At 38.9% G+C, this 20,876-nt stretch overlaps 1 protein-coding gene across 5 annotated transcripts in view; it reads right to left on the bottom strand.

Annotated features, from left to right (window-relative positions):
• The window catches only part of RAPGEF5 (Rap guanine nucleotide exchange factor 5), a 418,760-nt gene that overhangs the window by 113,718 nt on the left and 284,166 nt on the right, over positions 1-20,876 (bottom strand). For all 5 annotated transcript variants that reach the window (XM_074340846.2, XM_074340847.2, XM_074340845.2 and 2 more), the window contains one exon: positions 17,403-17,451. In XM_074340846.2, the coding sequence (XP_074196947.2) occupies positions 17,403-17,451 (49 nt within the window). The remainder of the gene's footprint in view (positions 1-17,402; positions 17,452-20,876) is intronic.

The raw sequence follows: 20,876 nt of genomic DNA, 5'->3' as shown, positions 1-20,876 counted from the left end.
CAGGTTCAATCTGCTATAATCACAGTGAAAAATAGAAGCAGCAGTGATGCTCAGACGCTGCGAGATGTTCATTTAAAAAGATCCTAGTGTACTCTGCTACTCCTCTCTTTTATATAATTTCTCTCAGGAATTAAAAAAATTTAAAGAATTTTAGGTCAGGGGGTAAAAAAAAAGTGATTTCTGAGCCTAATTATGTGCCAACAGGAAGCTACATGCTTTACGCCATCTTATTTACCCCCTCCCCCCCATCAGTCCCCCCTTCACCCACCCCCAACCCCCCAAGCCCCAGAGGCATGTGCCTTTAGCTCCATTTCACAGAATAAGAAAATGGGCCTCTGGAAACCACTGAGTCATAGCACATGGCTAAGGCAGAACTGAACCTGAGTCTGTTCATTTTCTTTTCACAGCTACACAAATCTGTCTCTGGGATTATAAACCAGAAAACACAACAGGTCAGATCTACACTGACAGCCTTGTTAAGTAAGGTTTTATGGTAGGCAAGCATCTACATTTTAAAAATAACATTGCCGGTTTCTGCCACTCATATGATGCTCATAAGGTTTTTTTGCTTCTGAATTATCAGTAATTCTACGGCTAAATCTTCCCATTGACATGACAGTGGAATTCTAAAACATACAGAGGAACCACCAAGAATTCCCTAAGAGATCTTGTGTTTGCAAATACAAGCGAAGTATTGATCTGACTAATTAATCAATCCATCACTCACTCACTCAATCAATCAGTGGGGGGTAGGAAGGCCAAGAGGAGGCCAGGAAAGATTTGAAAATGTTCCTTAACCCTCGTCTAAATCTAACCTGCTAGAATTTAAGGCAATTTCTTTTATCACATATTCAGGAGAAAACTATGACATCATTCCTATCATATTTCTAGTATATGACCTTTGTAAAATGATATCACCTCACCAAGTTTCAATGTCATTACCTGCAAAAGGGGGAATGATGATAAACACTACCCCACAGCTTGGGTGTGGGGAAGGAAGGATGGATAGAAGGTGCTTAAGCAAGGGTAGCTACTTTATACTACAAAACATGGTAATGTGCTTTTTCCGTTTGCATTTTCATCTGTGGATGGAAGCTTGTTCCTACGGAGAGCCACCTACTGCTGCAGTAGAGTGGAAGATAAGAAACAAACACAAGTCATTAATATTTGTATTCAACATCCAAGGGAGACTATCGTAGCAAGACAACAGGCTTGAAAGGGCAAATCTGTAGATAAATTTTACTTTCCTTTGCACATCCAGAACCAGCTCTGGATGTCAAAGATCCATGCTCCTTCTCTCCTGGGGAGTCTAAGCCACAGGTTTAGTTCCCTCAGGAGGCAGTCAGGACGTAACAGGCTGTCGCCATGTTGCTCCAAGTACTGTGGGAGGAGAAGAGTAACGAGGCAGCACAGAGGGAACGTAAGAGCTGTGCGCCTGATCTTCCCTGGTTGCGCTTGGGCTCTGAGAGGCTGAGGGCAGGTAGATGGTTGAGGGCACCCTGAGGGCGGGAGTACAGGTTTACACACAGATCAAGCCTTGGCAGACAGAAGACTGCCTCTAAGTCTGCCCTCAGCCCCACGTGGACACCAGCACACCCACAGTGGAGCAGCAGTGAGCACAGTTTAAAGCTAGTGACAGACAGGGTACAGAGCTTCTTTTTCCTGAGTTGCTCTTCTTTCCCAGGATGGGACGTTTGCAAGGACTCAAAATTTTCTACATGACCTGGGGACAAAGGCCAGCAAAGGCACCTACCCTCACAAAGAGCCAGAGCCCCGATGGAGCATGTGGCTGGGAAGTGGTCAGGTTTGCAGCCCCAGCAAGAGGCAATGTGGAGTGGGACAGCCAGGAAGGCCCAGAGACCCTGACCCAGGCGAGATGGGCCCCTGACCACCACTGCAAATCCCACAGGGGCAGCAGCCACTGGCACGGCCCCCTCTGCAGAGACCGTGGGGTTCCAATAACCCTTACAGGCCAGGGACTCAGTGGTCCAAAAGGGAGGATTTAAATTCGGCAGGAGCAACCATCTGAATAGACCATTTATCACAAAGAGAGTTCAAATGAGAAACAGCTAAAATACAGCCCACTGGCAGTAGGTAGCAGCCTGTGAGGGATATAGCACAGTTGTCGAAAATAAAGAACACAGCATTTCCCATCCATATTGCAGTGCAGTGAATAATTTTGAGAACCTGTTACATTACCATTTTTGAGTACCAATGTAAGTGCTTTAATGGCTCATAAAATAGAACAATCTCATAAGATTGCCAGGTGACAAAACTAAGCCAAAATATACTTGGGGAAAAAAACAGCATTGGTTATTAGCCCAAACTATTTTTCAACTCCATGCCAAAGGCTCTGAGCCATATTTCCTCTCACAAAAGTAAAAAGTATATGTATTTTGAATTTTCACAGAAAATAGATAAAATATAGATTATTTTAATTGTCTGGGTTTCTTCTCAAAATACCAATAAAAAAACTGCACTAGAGCAGGCCCCGGGAAAACGTACTTAGAGTGTCCTGAACCACACAAAGAAATGTTATCTTTTGATGAGACTGTCCAATTGGTCACAAAACTAACCCTGAAATCCATTGACTCATGCAGGCCTAACGTTACCAGCAAAATGAAGCAACTTCAATCGCTTGGATTTACGTACAAATGCTAAGCCTGAATTCTATGCAGTGATGACTCTGAAACCTCTGGAGGGTGGGAGGTGCCCAATATCCAAGCCTACGGTCTAGGTGTGCTGTTCCCACACCAAGAAGCCTGATGATGGAATCTGCCTTTTCCGTGACCAGACTAGGTACACACACCACTCCCTGGAGACCACAAGCTGCTGGAAAAATGCCCCACTCCATCCACTGCCAGCAGGAGGCCTTCTTGGCCAGGGCTTACCAACAATCTCCAATCTCCCTTAATGCCTCCCACATGAAGGATGGGGAAGTTTGCTTTCTTACTAATCGGTGTTAAATTTGCATTTTCTGTATTAGGCCCCCCTCAGACAGAGAAGAAGGACCTTGTAGCGCGGGGTCGCTGGTCCTGCTCCCCACATAAGAACGCAGGATACGGTGAATCCAAAATGGAACACCCACGGAGCCATAGATAGGGGAGTCATACCACTATATTCTCGCTGGCAGCTGGGTTGTAGACACAGGAAGCAGGAGCCACAGAATCCGCAACCTGCCGTCCACTTCTCTCTGCCAGCCAACCCCACTTGCTAGCTGCAATCCGCCGTGCTAATTGCAATCCGCTCTTGCTAGCTCAGTCACCACCTTCTTGCTAGCCCCCATCTTTCTGCTAGCGTAGCCATGGCAGTTATATTAGTGGCCAATGGCTCACTGGTTACAGCTGACAGCCAACTAGTGACAGCTGATGGCCATCCAATCACAGTTGATGGCCATTTACTACTCGAGTGAGCACCTTTCCACGTGAGGGCGAGAGCCTGGAAAAGGCACTCCTGGCTCTGTCCCCACAGACCTGTACTTATCTCCACCTTCAGAGCTTAGGATATAGAAATGGGCCTTTTAAACAGAGGAAAACAAAACTAAGAATCAAAATGAAGACAATAAGAACATACATAACTACGATGGCAATTCTATCTGTCGTGCTTTGTTCTCTATCATAGAGTCGGGGGAAATGGACAACGTTTCTAAAAATTATCATCTATTCCTAAGGATATAAACATAACCTCAGTCTCAAATTTCTCAGTCATTTTTCTACCAGAAAATACTAACATGATAAGGTGGAAACCTCCTCAATTGATCTTAATAAATCTGAAAGTGAATGCTTCATTTTTATTAAATATTTGAATTTTCAATAGATAGAAGTTAGCTACTTTTTGGCAAAAAGAGAACCAGACAAGTCCCTTAGTTCTATTGACTTGGGATCTGCCCACAATTTACAAGGATATGGCTTTTGTTCAGGTGCACTGATTTGAAACCAGGGTTAAATTCACTTCCTTTTAAACGAGTGCAATCCACTCCCACCAAAACGTCTTCCTGGTAAATTTAGCATAGAAACTTCAGTAAGAATGTTTGCTTGCTCCTGAGTCTGCCCAACAAATAAAACTTAGTAATTATTCTCTCCATTTATAAACCTTTTACTGCCAATAACATGAGAGCTTTATAATAGTTCTGTTATTATTCCCATGAGAAAATCTCCATTCAGGTAGAGAAAAGTTAGGCAGTTGTCCAGTAAGTGAGTTAGTAGCAAACATATAAGTAACATTTTGATTCCCTCTACCATGCTTGGTTCATTAGACCAACACAGACTTTGGAATGTGTCTGTCAAATCATGGCATCTAAATCACCCCAGGGTGAACTATGGTTAAAAATTCAGATGCTGGAGCTCCATCCACACTTAGTGGGGAGGGGAAGGCAGGGCAGGGATTAGCACTGTTAACAAGTTCTTCAGGTAACTGCTATGAAAATTCAATCTAAAGACCACTGCTTTGGAAAAACAAAATTTTGGGGCCGTCCCGGTGGCTCAGGCAGTTGGAGCTCCGTGCTCCTAACTCCGAAGGTTGCCGGTTCAAATCCTCGAGTCCCACAAGGGATAGTGGGCAGCGCCCCCTGCAACTAGCAAGGGCAACTGGACCTGGAGCTGAGCTGCGCCCTCCACAACTAAGACTGAAAGGACAACAACTTGACTTGGAAAGAAGTTGTAGAAGTACACACTGTTCCCCAATAAAGTCCTGTTCCCCTTCCCCAATAAAATCTTAAAAAAAAAAAAGAGAGAAACAAAATTTTATTTGGGCAAGGAGGAATTCTGATGTACCTTTTGAGAAAGAAACCTACGATTACTTTTTTTAAAATATCTCTCCATCTCCGTGTCCTACTCTCCAAACAAAAACACTTAATGTCAAAAAATACTGTTGAAGTGGAAGTTGTACAATACAAGCCTTCATTGGCTCCAGGGTCAAAATTTCTATCACCAATCTCATTCCAAAAACAGATCACACTCAGTGTACACAGTATGAAAATGAAGTGTTTTTATAACCTATGTGAAAAATGCAAATAGCTACAACCACAGTTTGGCAACTTACAAGGAAAATGTCTGATTTAGAAATTCTCAGATGGGAAGCATTTATGTGTTAGATCAGTGGAAGGAATAATACATGAAGTACATTTCACTTTTCCCATAATAGCATCACTTACGCTGGCGAAAGTCAGCTGAATCAAATTGCATGCTTCTCATTGCGTACTACGCAGCATTATTTACTTATATTCACACACATTGTGTTCATGTCATTTTCAGTTTTACCGAGAACAGTTCCATTTTCATGGCTGTTTATACAATTAGACTTTTAATGTGACGAATGATGGACAATAGCTGGGTCATATGGCCGAGACAAAGATTTCCCTTGATAGCTCTTTCTTGTCAATACAAGTGACAGCAGAAAATGTCCTCAGGGGGACAGGGACAGAAGGGGGCTTTCTGTAGATTTTCACTGAGGAAAAAGTCATTGAGACGAAAAAAAAGTTTGGAAAGCAAATGAAATCATCAGCAGTTATTCCTATATAATTATTGAATAAACAGCAATGTATGATTAAGAAAAGTAAAGCTGCCTGGTACTTAGTACTTAGGCCTTAGTACCCGCAGGCCTAGCATGGGACCAACTAAGCCTGACTTCCTTTTATAAAAAACGGAAACAAGCTGAGGGAAGCCATTGAATTACCGGAGTGAACACAGGCCAGTGTGGGAGTCAAATTTCCTGACTACATGCCTAGGACTGCCTGCTGGATTTTGGTAGGAGACTGTGTTTACAAGACTGCAGAATGTTATAACTTTATAAAAACAGTGTATGGTAAGGATTCTTGTTCTTAAGGAGTATTTTAGTTCATAAAAGAGATGATGTTAGCCATTAATCTAGCTTTCCATTTAGTTATCTAATCATCTTCTTCTTTTACTATTTCCTTAAATATTCTATTTAATATTTTTAAATATCTGCAGATTGCTTTTATTTTGTACCTCAGGGATGTACAGAGAAGCAATCATAGAATTATAAATTCTGAGAGTGGATTATAGCTCCATCGTCCTCCCGCCTTCACCCATGCAACCCTCAAACGTAAACCTGTGTTCAAACACACAGAATTAGTCAGATACAGAGTTTTAAGCGGATGCTCATCCGTTTGGGGCACTTAGTAATTAGCATATTAGCCTCTCAGGCCGACGTCTGGACGCTGGGGGGTTATATATCATAGGTTGATCCGGGAAGCAGCTCCCACTCCCCAGAAGCCCAAGAACAAAGAAGTTGGCAGCCTTTGGGGAAACGCTGCCCTGCCAACAGTGTATTAAAGACACCCATTAGTTGCCTCAATCAGCTAATTAGCTCAACAAATGCAAAACCTAAATCATTAAGAAAGTGGCCCTGATTGCATTGCTAGCTTCTGATTTCGTGTCACTAACCCAGCAGGGTGGGAACGGGGTAGTTCCACAGAAAACAAAAACTGTCTACACTGGGGAGCTGGAATGGGATGGGACTTAATTTGTTATGAAAGTCAAGCCCTGCCAGGAAGTTTCACTGAGGAAAAAGGGGTACCAGGGAGACCTCTATGTTTATGCTTTGAAATTTAAATCAATTTAAATATAAATTGCTCTCCTTTCCTGTCATTATGAGAAAAAAGTAAAATGTGGGTTTCAGATCTCTGGTGTGCAAATGGTCATTAACTTTCATTTGACCTTGGGTGTAAAACGAATATTGAATTTATGCACAGGGTACACTCATTATACTCATTTAGTTTCCTCACAGAAAATATGTTCCCAGGAGCTGCAATGCTAGAAGCTGTTTTTTCAGCCCTCAAGTAGAAAACTCAATCCTCCCTTTAATTCCTCTCTCCCATCTCACACCCACTGCTCTGCTCCAAACCTCAGGAAACTGTTTCTCTCGGCTTGGCAACATTAATGAAACACAGGCAATAACAGGTAGGAATCTGAATGATGTAAATCATTGCCCTGGATCGCACAGGACCAGAAAAGGGCCTGGTCCGTGAGCCCTCACCTTCCTGGGGACAGGGAACTTCAGCGCTGGGGTCTCTTTCCCAGTATCTGCTTTTCTAAAACAGGAACAAGATCTCATCAACAGCAATAATGACCTTTGTCTATAGAGCCTTATAAGCATTACATACCATCACAGAAGCGCCCTGCAGCGAATTTTTGAAAACAAAGGCCTCAAAAATCTTGCATTCTCAAGTACCCTCTGTTGTGGTTATGATTATTCACCAACTTGACAAATCAGTTTCATTTACTATCCTGATGGACAGGACCACATTGAAGGATGAAAAAGGAAATCATCTTGTCTAGCTTTGTAATTTTTTTAATTCCAAACAATCCTCAGGGTTAAATGAGTCCAACTATCTATACTTGCTACTCCCAGATCTCTTGCTCTTCAGGAGAAATCAGGGCAAAAGGCTATTTTATTTTATAGTATGTCATCGAATGGTTGTTTATCATTTCGACTTAATAGCTCTAATTACAAAAGACAGTGTCGCGGGACGTGTTTTTTTTTAAAGGCAATTTTCTTTGTATCCCAGTGGGAGAGTTAGGAAAAATTTACAAAGCATCTGATGCATGCATTTTCAATTGTTCCTGGGTTTTACCAATGGTATTCTTTTCTTGCTTACAAGAATTTTACCTTTTCAAATATCCTCTGCCTTTACACTGCACTGAGACTTACAGTTTCAAGACTCTTATTAAAAGTTTTGTGCTATTAAAAAAAAAAAGGGAGATGCAACCTGTCAACCACTGAACTAACTGACTGCTGTTCAGTAAGAACAGACACTAGTGGAGAAGGGATGTGAATGTACCAAATCTGTTAGCAAGCAGAGACAGAAGAACAGTCTCTGGAAATGTCAGAACAAGGAGTTATTATAGCAGCAGAGGAGAGAGACTTTACAAATTTCAACAATCGGCATGGTGTTAGACAAAGCTCTCTCTTCTGGGGAAAACATCCTAGGTCATCAATCAATCAGGGAAGACCGAGAATGTGGTTGATTATTTTAGGCCGAAACACATGCTACTTCTTTCCTCTTGGTTAGCAAATGCTAAATAACCACATTCAGTGGGGTAAAAAGACAGTCAGTGTAAGTCTGTGTAGACCATAAAAGGGAGTGATGGCCGCTGGCTCTCAAGACATCCAGGAGGTGGCAAAGAGAAGAAAAGGATGAAAAACAAACTATGTGGAAATAGCAGTTGTGAGAGAACCAGCGACACATCTTTGGGAAACAGGCTGTGAAAGACTTGGGAAAATTTAAGTGGTTGAAAATATCACTAAAAAATTAAGCACAATATCTTAATTACGTAAAATATAGCTAACAGACTTCTGCCATTATAAACTAGTCTTTTTTAGCTCAAACATTCATCACAAGAACACTCAGAGATTAGACGGGGGGGGGGGGGGGAAGCATTCAAGAGAAGGTACCTATAGCTTTCAGTTTTAAGAGCAATTAAATTATTTCCATAAGAATTATTACAGAAAACCAAAAGGTAGAAGGAATTTGAGATAGCAATAATTGCACTAGCATTTGAGTCCATCTTTGCTGGCCTTTAATTTTATTATTAACATCTACTAAAATCCCATCATATTATACATTCCTCTATATATGAGCAATGTGTTTACAAAAGGATAAGGGTCAAGTGAAACATGGTGGTACATTAAAAGAAGAATCTGTCAACTAAAAATAAAAACTAAACATTTACAGGACCATAAAAGTCAGAGCAATTCCATAAGTTTAATGGTTATTTTTTTCTTCTAAATGTGCAAAAGAAAAAGCCTTATTCTCGTTAAAAATAATCAATCTATTTCACTTCTCATGACAAAGTGACATGAGTATCTTTTCTTTGAAATGCTCCTGCCCTGAAGGAGAAGATGTCTTTTCAATTGTGTCAGACCTCTAACCTCAGACAGAACTGCTTGTCAACATTTGACTTCCCCCAATCTTACATACATACACTTAAGGAGAGGGATTAAAATTTCCTAAGAAGTGTTATTAGTGATCAGTACTTGTTACTAACAGTAGACCTTAAAAGCTGGGAATTTAAACAGAGTACAGGGTGACAAAAGACCCTCACTTGCCTGGTGGGTCCACCATGATTACCACACCCAGGGGTTGCCTACTTGAATGAAGGTGTTACAGAGTTTGATGCATGGAGAACAGTAGTAACCAGGTTGTTGAAATCCCACAACCATTCAAATGCGTATTTAAACTTGAACATAGGGTTCAAAGATAACACAAACAAGAGCATCTCTGATGCTAGGAGAAACAATTTACCTCTAACGCGAAGCACTGACTTCCCTCTTGTCCTTTCTAGCCTATTAAAAAATAACATTTATAAAAAGCCAATACGAAACATAACAGGCAGACCATTTTATACCATTGTTTGTTATAGATTTTAATATCTCAAAGAAATAATGAAACATCTTGGTACACAAATAACACTTTAAACTGAATCCCTGGTTAATTTATCTTAGAGGGAAAAAAATGCTGCTGTCCACTATTTGAAAAGTTTCTCAGTTTTCACTCTGTTTTTTTCCATTTTCAGAAACAAAAGTGGAAAACGGGAGTATGTTCACAAATCGTATCTGTAACTCTCATAGTCCAGAAAATCACTAACAAGGGAGGGGGTACAGTGTAGTTGGAAAACCTGGGTTTGCATTCTGTCTGCAGACTTTCCCACCTGAGTGATATCAAGCATAACACGTCCTCTCTAAATTTTCAGATTGAGTCAATACAAACTCCTCTGGTGGTGAATACATGGTGCTCATGGCCCAGCAGCCATTCCCTTTCTGCTGGTTTTCTTTGAGGAGCCAATGCCTGCCTGTTCTAGTCTGGTCCATGTGTCTTGTGTGGGGCTGACATGATGCCCCCACCACGTTTCTACTGTGCCAGAGGTGGGCATTACATCCTTCCAACGAGGTCTCCACCAAGACTTCTGCTGGGTCTGCCAGGAAAGAGCTGCTCTCTTTCTGCTGAGATTGCTTTACTCCATAGGGTCTCTGAGCCAATAAATTCCCTTTCCAGGTTTCAGTTTATTTTTCTATCACTTGCACCTAAAAGAGTCCCAAATAAAATATTCCCAGGATTGTGACTCCATTAAGGATAATGAAGGTAATGAATGAAAGTAGTCATTGCTATAATTAAATGTTAGAGCTGGAAGGAAGGTTACCAGATTCTCCACCAATTTCCCTTATGATACAAACTAGAATCACTTTGCTGAGGCCAGAGAGACATTTAATGACAAAAACAGAGCCTAGAACCCATTCTTTCTTTTCCAAACATTAATATCCTAGATACTTAGTTTTAAAACACTTAACCAGCCATGGGCTAGGCAGAGACAGTGACATATGAAAACTGACAAAGAGATTTACCAATATGAGATTTCTGGCTTTCCATTTATAGAAGCCATCGTGGCTCAAGGTTCATATGATCTAAAGATAATGAGAGCTTAAAAGTGCTTTGGCTGTGGATTCCCTAGAAAGGGGAAGAAACATACCTCCCAAGATTCTAATTAGCGCTAGAATAAGCAACCCAACAAAAAGAAAGATGTGCAAGGATATCTGGGCTGATTTCTAAAAATCTTGTGATGCCTTAAATAAAAAGCTATTCACATTCAAGGTTAGCAGTTAGAGGAGAAAACTGTTTAAAGGCACAATCTAATGGCCTCTTAGAAGATTACAATAAAATGGATTTTTTACTAAGCTAGAGCCTTGAATCATTTATATAATTTATCGATTGGCTGTTACTTTCATTTCTGTTTGTATGGTCAGCTGAAACCAAAAAAAAACAACAACAAAAAAACTTTTTCTTTATACTAGTTCTTGTTTTAATAACCCTTCACAGTAAGACATAAATCTGATATGACCACCTGAACCCTAATTAACAGTTTTACTGCAAGAGATAAGATATTAGGGTAATCAATTCCTTCTGTCAAGACACAGATGTGCCAGCTATTATTTTAATACTTTTTTTAATTTATACCAGCTTCTTTTTCTTCTTAAAAAAAAAACCCCTCAAAAAATGGGTTTAAAAACAACAACAAGGACACACACAAAGTGCCACTCTGCTGCTTTAATTAAGGTGGTGATTAAAAGTTTTGTGTTTTATTATCTCCTAACTGTATAGTACCAGTAATAAGTTTTCCTTTTTCAGACAACCATTGACTACTCATATTTTTTATTTAAAAACATGTTGTGATTTAAAAACAGCAGGGGCCATATTTGTCCTTGCTCATCATTGTATCCTCACGCTTTACACTGTACCTGGCATACAGTGGCTGCCAGATTAGAATCTGATAAAGGAATGAATGAATGCAATACCTACGACTTAGCATCTCTGTACCTTGCCATTGTTATTTTTCATCTATCTCAATGCCAACTCAAGCAATGAGAGTACAGGGTGAAACAGGTAGGTATCTCTACTACTTCCATATATGCATTTTTTGAATATCATAATGTACAACTTGTTGGTTATTTTTGTCCCTAGATTGCTTCATAAATTTGCTTGGGGTGTTGGAGACAAATGTCTTCATTTTTCTCTAAAACAATCTTGTTTGCTCATATTACTTTTCTACTCAGAAAATACTATATTTAGTTAAGACAGGGACAAAATAACAGTGCCAACTATTAATATCAATGATATCAGTCAACCTTGTATTGCAGAGCCATGATTAATACAATCATACGAGAAAAGAAGGCGTGGTTTGGATTGGTTAGATAGAGACAAAATAGTATGTGTATGACACATACACATGTGTTTTCCCAAACAGAAAGTCCAAGATCATTTTAAAACAAGCTATTGGAATTCATTTGAGTTCAACTTTTTTGCTAGACACTAAATCAAGAGTTCTCATACAGCAAGAAATAAACAAATAGAAAAGATAATAGCTGTGACTATCAACAAACTGATTCTAAAGTTCATATGGTGAGGGAAAAAAATCTAGAATAGCCAAAACAATGTTAAGGAGAACAACAAAGTTGGAGGACTGACACAACCCAATGCCAACACTTAATATAGTTACAGTAATCAAGACAGTGTGGCATTGGTGAAAGAATAGACGCATAGATCAATGCAACAGAGAGCCTACAAAAGACCCATACAAATATAGTCAACAGATCCTTGACAAAGAAGCAATGGCAATACAATGGAAGAAAGATAGTCTTCTCAACAAATGATGCTAGACCAACAGGACATCCACATGCAAATAAAAGTAAAATAAAATAAATAGCCAGAAAGACAGACAAACCTAGACACAGACCTTACAGCTTTCACAAAAATTAACTCTGTATGTAAAATGCAAAATTACAAAACTCCTAGAATATAACATAGGAGAAAAGCTAGATGACCTTGGGAATGGCATGGCTTTTTTTCTATACAACTCCAAAGGTGTAATTCCATGAAAAAAAGATAAGTTCAACTTCATTAAAATTAAAAACTTCTGCTCTTCAACAATGTGAAGTACATGACAAGACAAATCACAGACTGGGAGAAAACATTCGTAAAAGGCATATCTAAAAAAGGATTGTTATCCACAATATGTAAAGAACTCTTAAAACTCAACAATAAAACCACCGACATAAACAAAACAAAACAGACCAAAAAAATGGAGCAGAGACCTTAACAGAGCCTTCACCAAAGAAAATACACAGATGTCAAATAAATAAATGGAAAGAATACTCCACATCATATTTCACCAGGGAAATGCAAATTAAAACAACAATGAGATACCTACACACCTATAAGAATGGCCAAAATCTAGAATATGACAACACCAAATGCTGACAAAGATATGGAGCAACAGGAACTCTCATTCCTTGTTGGTGGGAATACAAAATGGTACAGCCCCTTTGGACACAGTTTGGTGGCTTCTTTTACCATACCATCCAGCAATCATACTCCTTGGTATTAACCTAAAAGAGTTGAAAACTTACATCCATACAAAACCCTGCACAGTGATATTCATATAGGTTTTATTCATAACTGCCAAAACTCAGAAGCAACCAAGATGTCCTTCAGTAGGTGAATCTATAAACTGTGGAACACGCAGACAATGGAACATTATTCAGTGCTAAAAAGACAAGCTATTGAGCCATGAAAAGTCATGGAGGAACCTTAAATAGATATTACTAAGTGAAAGAAGCCAGTCTCAAAAGGCTACAAACTGTATGACTCCAATCGTATGACATTCTAGAAAAGCAAAACTATGGAGACAGTAATAAAAAGATAAGTGGTTGCCAGGGGTTGGAGGGAAGGAGGAATGAATAGGTAGAGCACAGGGGGTTTTCAGGCACTGAAACTATTCTGTATGATACTGTAATGGGGGATACGTGTCATTGTACATTTGTCCAGACCCATAGAATGTACACCACCAACAGTGAACCCTAATATAAATTGTGGACTTTGGGCAATAATGATGTCAGTGTTTATTGATTATAACAAATGTACCATTCTGAGGGAGGCTGGGCATGTGTGGGATGAGAGGATATATGAGAACTCCGAATACTTTCTGATTAATGTTCCTGTGAGCATAAAACTTCTCTAAAAAGTAAAGTCTATTAAAAAAAATGTCATGAAAGACAAAGACTTGAGAAACCGTCACGGGAAGAGATGAGGACAACTATATAAAAGAAGAAAGAGAACAGAAAAAAATAATTTCTTCATAGTAGTAACCAAAACCACAGCGTATCTAAAAATACATCAAACAAAAAATGTGCAAGATTTTTATGGAGAAATTTTAAAAACAGTATTGAAGATTTGAAAAAATGGAATGATATCCTAGGTTCGTGGATGGAAAACACTTATCTCCAAAGTGTCAAATTTATCTAGTGATCTATAAATTCGATATATATTTAAAAAATCTCTATAGGGCTTTCATGGAATATGATAAAATAAAACTCTAAAGAAAACAAGAAAACTAATTAAGAGACTTGCCTTACCCCCATCCCTCCAAAAAGTCTTATTTATAAAGCTTTAGTAATTGAAACAAGATAGTACTGGCACAGGGAATAAATAGATCAAAGGAACACAAAAACTAGAAATAAATCCAAGCATATATATAAACTTCATATATGATGAAGTTAGCATCATATCCAATAAACGCTCTTGGGTAACTGGCATAAGGAAAACATAAAATTTGGTAAGAAAACGAAATGACAAAGTTACAAACTGGGAGAAAATATTTGCCAACCACATATCTGACGAAGGACTGGTATCTAGACTATATAAAGAACTCTCAATAATCAACAGTAAAAAAACAATCCAAGTACAAAAGGGCAAAAGACATGAACAGACATTTCACCAAAGACAACATTCAGATGGTGAATAAGCACATGAAAAGATTTTCAATATCATTAGTCATTAGGGAAATGCAAATACAAACTACAATGAGACATCACTACCTGCCCATTAGAATGGCTAAAATAAAAAATAGTGAAAATACCAAACGCCGACAAACATGCAGAGAACCTGGATCACTTCTGCATTGCTACTGAGAACGTAAGATGGCACACACATTCTGGAAAACAGTTTGGCAGTTTCTTAAAAAAAACTAAACACACAACTTCCAAAAAACCCAGCAATTGTACTCCTGGGCATCAATGAAGACTTACATTCACACAAAAACTCGTACGTGAATGTTTGTGCATGTAGTTTTATTCATAGTCCCAAACCGGAAACAACCAGATTTCCTCTCACAGTGAATGATTAGATGTACTGGGGTACATTCATATGATGAACTACTATTCAGCAACAAAAAGTAATGAACTATTCATTGATGTACACAGCAACCTCCAGAATGACTCTCCAGAGAATTACGGCAGTGAAATAGCCGCTCCCTATAGATTCCATACTGTATGACTGCATTTATGTAAAAGTTTTGAAATGACAAAATTATGGAAATAGAGAACAGATTAGTAATTGTAGGGGTTAAGGAGGGAATGGGGTAGGAGGAAAATTGGTGTAGCTCTAAAAGATCGACATGAGGGAGCCTTGCGGTGATGGAAACAGTCTGTATGGGTGTCAGTTGGTTGTGATACTGTCTAGTTTTACAAGATGCTACCATTAGAGAAACCAGGTGACGGGAACTGGGGATATCTACATTAGTTCTTAACTGCATATGAATATACTATTATCTCAAAATAAGAGAGCACATATAAGATGATCCCACTTTTATAGAATCTGCACATTGCTATATAATAGTATCTATATATTAATAGAGAAATGTCTGGAAATAGATACAAGAAAAGAGTAATAGTGGTCATCTCTGTTGGTGAGATGATGAGTGATTTTTCAATGTCTTCACATGTTCATGCATTACCAAAGTTTTTCAATGAGCATGTTATACTATAAAATAAGAAAAAATGATTAAAGCTATTTTTGTTATGAAAAAAGAGAAGCAATACATGCTCATTGTATACTTTTTTTCCCATTGAACATTTTATTACATTAACCCTTCAAAATATCATTTTAAAAGCTGTTCAACATTCTACTACACTGATTTATCAATTTTACCATTTCTCTACTATGGGAATTTAAGGATTGTTTCTAATATCTTATTGTTAAAAAGAACCAATGCAATAGATTCCTTCTACCTGAATCTTCACATACATTTCTGGTTATGCCCTATACCTGGAACTCTAGCCGTGGAGTTATTGGATGACACAATAAGGGAACATACTGAAAAATTGCTTTTCTGAGAAACTATACATTTATGTCCCATCATTAGTGGACGTGTGCAAGACCATTTCACTGTCTCTGAGAAGTTGTCAAAGCCGTGTTCGCATTCTAAGCTTCACAGATCAAACAAGTAAGGAAAACATCATACTAACTGCATACGGCCACATCAAGGCATAGTAAAGTTGACTTCATACCAATCTTAGGCTTTGCACAATCTAATGTGTATGGGTCTTGCTTACTTACTCTGCTTCATTTCCCTTTACTTCCAGAAAGTTCAAACTTCTTAGCCTGATATCCAAAGCCTACCTCTTTCACCTTGTTCACCAGGCTGCAGCCACTCTCACCTCCTTGCTGTTCCTCAAACACATACCAACCTCTGCCCAAATGCCCTTGTCTGGATATCCACGGGGCTCACTACCTCACCGACTTCAGGTCTCTGCTCAAAAGTCCCCTGTCAGAGGCCTTCCCACCCTACTCTGTGAAATTAGCAACCCCCTTCTCCAGCCTTCCTATCTGTATTTACTCTTATAGGTCTTGTTTTTCTCCAGCAATGTCACACTATAAGTTTTTCATTATTTCCCCAACTTTTTCTGAAACTTAAAAAAAAAAAAATCCTATCCTCCAAGCCACTGACATCCCAATTCGTACAGGCTGTAAGTTTTGTCTCCTGAGGATTACAGGAACCAAGATCAACTCTAGCACAATTTATTTCTAAGTAAGCCCTCCCTCTTACAACCTTTATATTGATGTCTTTTCTCCATCATGGCCTCCACCTATGCAAATATCCACAATCTAATGCTGTTCACTGAGGAGCCCTATTCCCGCTACCCTCTCTGTTCAATACCCTGTGGGTGAAGACTGCTGTTCTGTGCATCCTCCTCTCTATAGCATCCAGTCTCTGCGTCCTCTGCAGCAGCCAAATCAACAAAGATATACGTAGTATAATCAGATAATACATGCTAAGGTGTGTGTGATTCAAAAAGCAACTGAGAGAAAAGCAAATTCTTAGAGTTTCTAACTGGGAAAAAAAAAAAAGATGTAAAATGTATGGCCTGTGTTCCTAAGACACTTGCATTCCATTTATTTGTTCAAATTTTCTCATCTCTTTGATTCTGTCATAGTCTTTCCGCCTGAAAAGTCTTATTCTAGTTTGACCTTATCCAAGAACCATCTCCCTGTGTTTGTCATTCCATTCAGTACTGATCTCCTCCCTCTGAACAGCAAAGGATGCCTTCTTCTGACACTTCTCCTCTCTAAGCGAGTGTTTTTCTACCTCAGTGAGTCTCTATTTCATATTGAATTTCAGCCTCTCCTTCAAAATGTGCTTGAAAGCTCCCTTTTCCTTTCCACAGATCACGTCCATAGATTGTCTATCTCCGACAGATATTAGGAATCAGATCCATGCAATCAGTGCATGTAAAATGCTTGCTTTTAAATATCATTACGCAATTCAATTATTTTTAGAAGAAACTATTTTGAGATAAAAAACATATCCTTAAAAATAAGACCACCTTTATGTTATTTATTTTCCTCTGTTGTTATATAGGTAATGCAATGTGTTTGCTTTCTTTTATTGTATCCTTAAGACTTTTTCATGGTTGCAATTAACTAGAAACATTTAAATTTCATTTTTCCCTTGAAATATGAAATAAATGAAAACAAGGCAGTGAAAATGTAAAGAACCGTGTATAACATCCTGTGCTATTTTGATTCTCAAGCCCCAGGAAAGACTACTCACCAGACTTCTTTGCCTTCAAAGCAATAACAGCTGCAAGCTCTCTCTGAACCTGATAAAATATTAGGGAACAAAAATCAAATTAGAATAAGTAAAATGTAGCCATCAAAAGTGGTACTTCATTTTTACATATGTGACCCAAATTAAGAGCTATTGCAATCAAAGCTAAGTTTGCTCCTACATTTTGGGTTTTTGTTTGTTTTTAATAATGGGGAAAACCCTCTGCATAGGAATTTTAGGCTAAAAATCTGGAAGAATTATGTTGACTGACTTTAAAAAGAAATCACAGTTGCCAAAACGTATGTATTATAAAACATTGGTATTTTTGCCATGGTGATGGCAAGAACCTCAAAAATATGATTATAAAACATTCAGAAACAATGTAAATAAATTCTTAAAATGAGCATGATAACTTGGCGAAGATATTAAATGTTATTTATCACTCAAAGATTGTTTATACAGAAAATCTAGAACAATTAAGATAGGTGACCATGGTTTCACTGGACCTTTGCTCAAACACAATGAATGTTCACTTTTAAGTCTGAAAGCAGTTTGGGAAATATACCACATGAAAGCAAATGCTATCAACTCATAGGGTAGGTGGAATGGGAATACACAAGACAACCTTTAAAACCCTAAGTGCCGTAAACCCCCACATATTGGTCCAGATTTTTGCTTGCTCACTCTCGCTCAACCCCGCACACATTTTGAATGCATAAATCCTTTCCTAAAAGCCTTCCCAAAGAGGAACATAAAACAGAGAGAAAAAAGATAACCTCAGGGACTTCCAAAGTTAACATTAAAAAAAGAAAAGATAACGAAGACAATCTTTGGGAAATCTCTTTTTGAAAGCAATACACATTCCATAATGAGCAAGTTCATTCCTCTTCAGGAATAATCTTTTAAGCTTAGAAGTGTGTGTGTGTGTGTGTGTGTGTGTGTGTGTGTGTGTGTGTATGTGTATGTGTGTGTATGTGTGTGTGTGTGTGTGTTTGTTGCGGTGTTTGGAGGTGGTGGTGGTGAATTTGGAGGGGTCCTCCTAATGAGATTTTAAAGGGAGAACATGGAAGTTCAAGGTTAAAGAAGATTTGCTATTGAAATTAATGTACTTTATATTCATTTACTTGAAGGTGAAAGGAGCACTACATGCTAGACACTGGGACCCCACTTTGGACCGCTTTCAAAGCGGCCAGGGCAGCATCTCCCAGAAGAAGGTAGCTTTCCTGGCACTGCATTACTGCCATGCTTTCCCTGGCTGGCTAGTTTGAATGCCATTCAAAAGGGCCACCCTCTTGAGCCAGCTGATTCTTTGATACCTCCAGAAAATTACACAGTGATGAGAAGACAGTCCGTCTCCAACCTTGGAAGTCTGAGCTCTGAGAATGCTCATGGCAGGAAAATGTGCAGTTAAAGGACATATGGGGCAAAAAGAGGTCTGGGGGAGAGAGAAGTGATGAATGACCACAGGAAAACCTTTACAAATATTGCTCTGGTTAGTCAAGTTAAAAGAACAAGATATAACATCAATTATTGCATAGTTCCTGTATTTGAAATTGTTTATTATAGTATAATAGTAAGGTTTATTATAGTATTACCATCCCTTTTCAGCATCGTCCTCCTTCACAGTGTCACAGATATTTGGGAGTGGGGCCAAGATACAGACTATAAATAGTCACTGAAAGCTTGTGACAAGCCTCCTGATTTTATGACCTCCCCAGGAAGATCCCACCATGGCTCAGAGACAGAAAGAGAGATGGAAAATGATGCATGAGGTGGGCCACTTAATTTGCTGACAGAGTATCAAAAACAATCTTCTCTCTACCTTTCTTTTTCAGGTTTCCATGCCTGAAATTCTCTTCATGAGATCTTCAGCTTTTCTTTCTCTAATTAGAAATAAGCCTCAAAATATAGCTCAGAAAAGGAAAGTACTATATTCCTACCATTGAATAACAGTACATCTTGCAAAGATTTGGTGAGGAAAGAAAGGGAGGAATGGGATGAGTAAGCAATCGATAGAGCATTTGGGGGAAGCTGGGAAGGAGATGATAGATGGTCATGTGAAAGAACTACACCGTTTAATTGAGAAGAAACCTAAACTTTTTTAGTTAGCATCAAGTAAATGAGATTACTCGACTGTACACACTAAATCCCCTGAATGCCTGCAGTCAGAGAGAATGTCAGAGTGTCTTGTGCATGGTAGGGTATAGAATAGCTTTAACTGCCCCAGGATGGAAAAGGTTTATTACAAAACCCTAAAGGTGGTTTGTGTTTCTTCCTACAAAACACAAACCACAAAGTGCTAATCAAGCAAAAACACAAATTAGCTAAGATCCCATTATATGCTCCTATAGCATCTTCACAGCACTTTTTAAAAAAAAAACACACACTGGCAATCATTTAATCATTTTCCATTGTCTGACTAATGCCTGTCTTCTGGATGGAAGCCCCACTGAGGCAGGAACCTGCCTGTCTTTTTATGGTATTATCTAGGGCAATCAACACTCATTCATTGACCCACAGGAGGTAGATGCATAGGCAACCTTAAAAGAACACAGAAAGGATTTAGGAAAGAGAAAAAGCTATCTGACGGAGGACAATGAAAAATCAAAACAAAAGGCATTCCCTACTAATAAACTACTCCCAGCAAGAATCTTCAGAACACATCAGGACTGAAGGCCTCCTTTGCAAATAATTGTTAGGTTTATAGTGAAAAATAAACCTTTGAGCAACTGCAGAGAGACTAGAATTTTCTTTAAGTACCAATAAGGGACCTGTTGGCATCAAAAAAAGAATACCATACTCCAGAATCCGTCCAGCCTTTAAGATGGGTGTAACATTAGTAGACGTTTACAATCTATTATTCGGTTCCAAAATATAAAAGCTCTTAAAAAAAAAACAAAAGTTTTTGTTTGACTGACATCCAGACCCACATTCAGGCAACTTCCTGAGAGATCCTGAGCAAAAACCATCCAGCTGTAAGATGCTCCTGAATTCCTGACATTTGAGATAATAAATGTGTGTTGTTTTAAACCATTATGTGGGGGTAGTTTGTTATGCTGAAGAGTCTTTTATAGGACGATGATTATTCTTGTATTTTAACTACCAGTGTTGTCAGTGAACCTTAGTTTCTCTCACCGTGACTGAAATGGAACCCTCTTCTCAGATCAGGCTGGAGGAATGTACACATGTAGTGTCGACTGAACAAGAACATCGACTAGATAGTCTGTCACCAAAAGTATTTATTCAGGAAAAGGAAAACGTACTGCAGCAGCCTGAGAACAGTGCAGATCAGAGGAGCCCTGTGCACATTCTGCCGTGTGACAAGATGGCGGATACATATATTTAGGGCAGGGAAACAGGAAGTTAGAACCATCGAGTTTTACGAAAAAGGAAGTTAAGACCATAAAGTTCAAGGAGCCGAGCTTCACCCACAGACATCCCACCCTGATTAGTTTCCTTAAAGTCCCATTCATCTTT

Source organism: Rhinolophus sinicus, chromosome 4 (genome assembly GCF_057876585.1).
Source record: "Rhinolophus sinicus isolate RSI-liver-muscle chromosome 4, RSI-T2T, whole genome shotgun sequence".
Lineage (NCBI taxonomy): Eukaryota > Metazoa > Chordata > Mammalia > Chiroptera > Rhinolophidae > Rhinolophus > Rhinolophus sinicus.
Note: the sequence above shows the minus strand (reverse complement) of the source record. Positions and strands in the feature narration are given on the sequence as shown.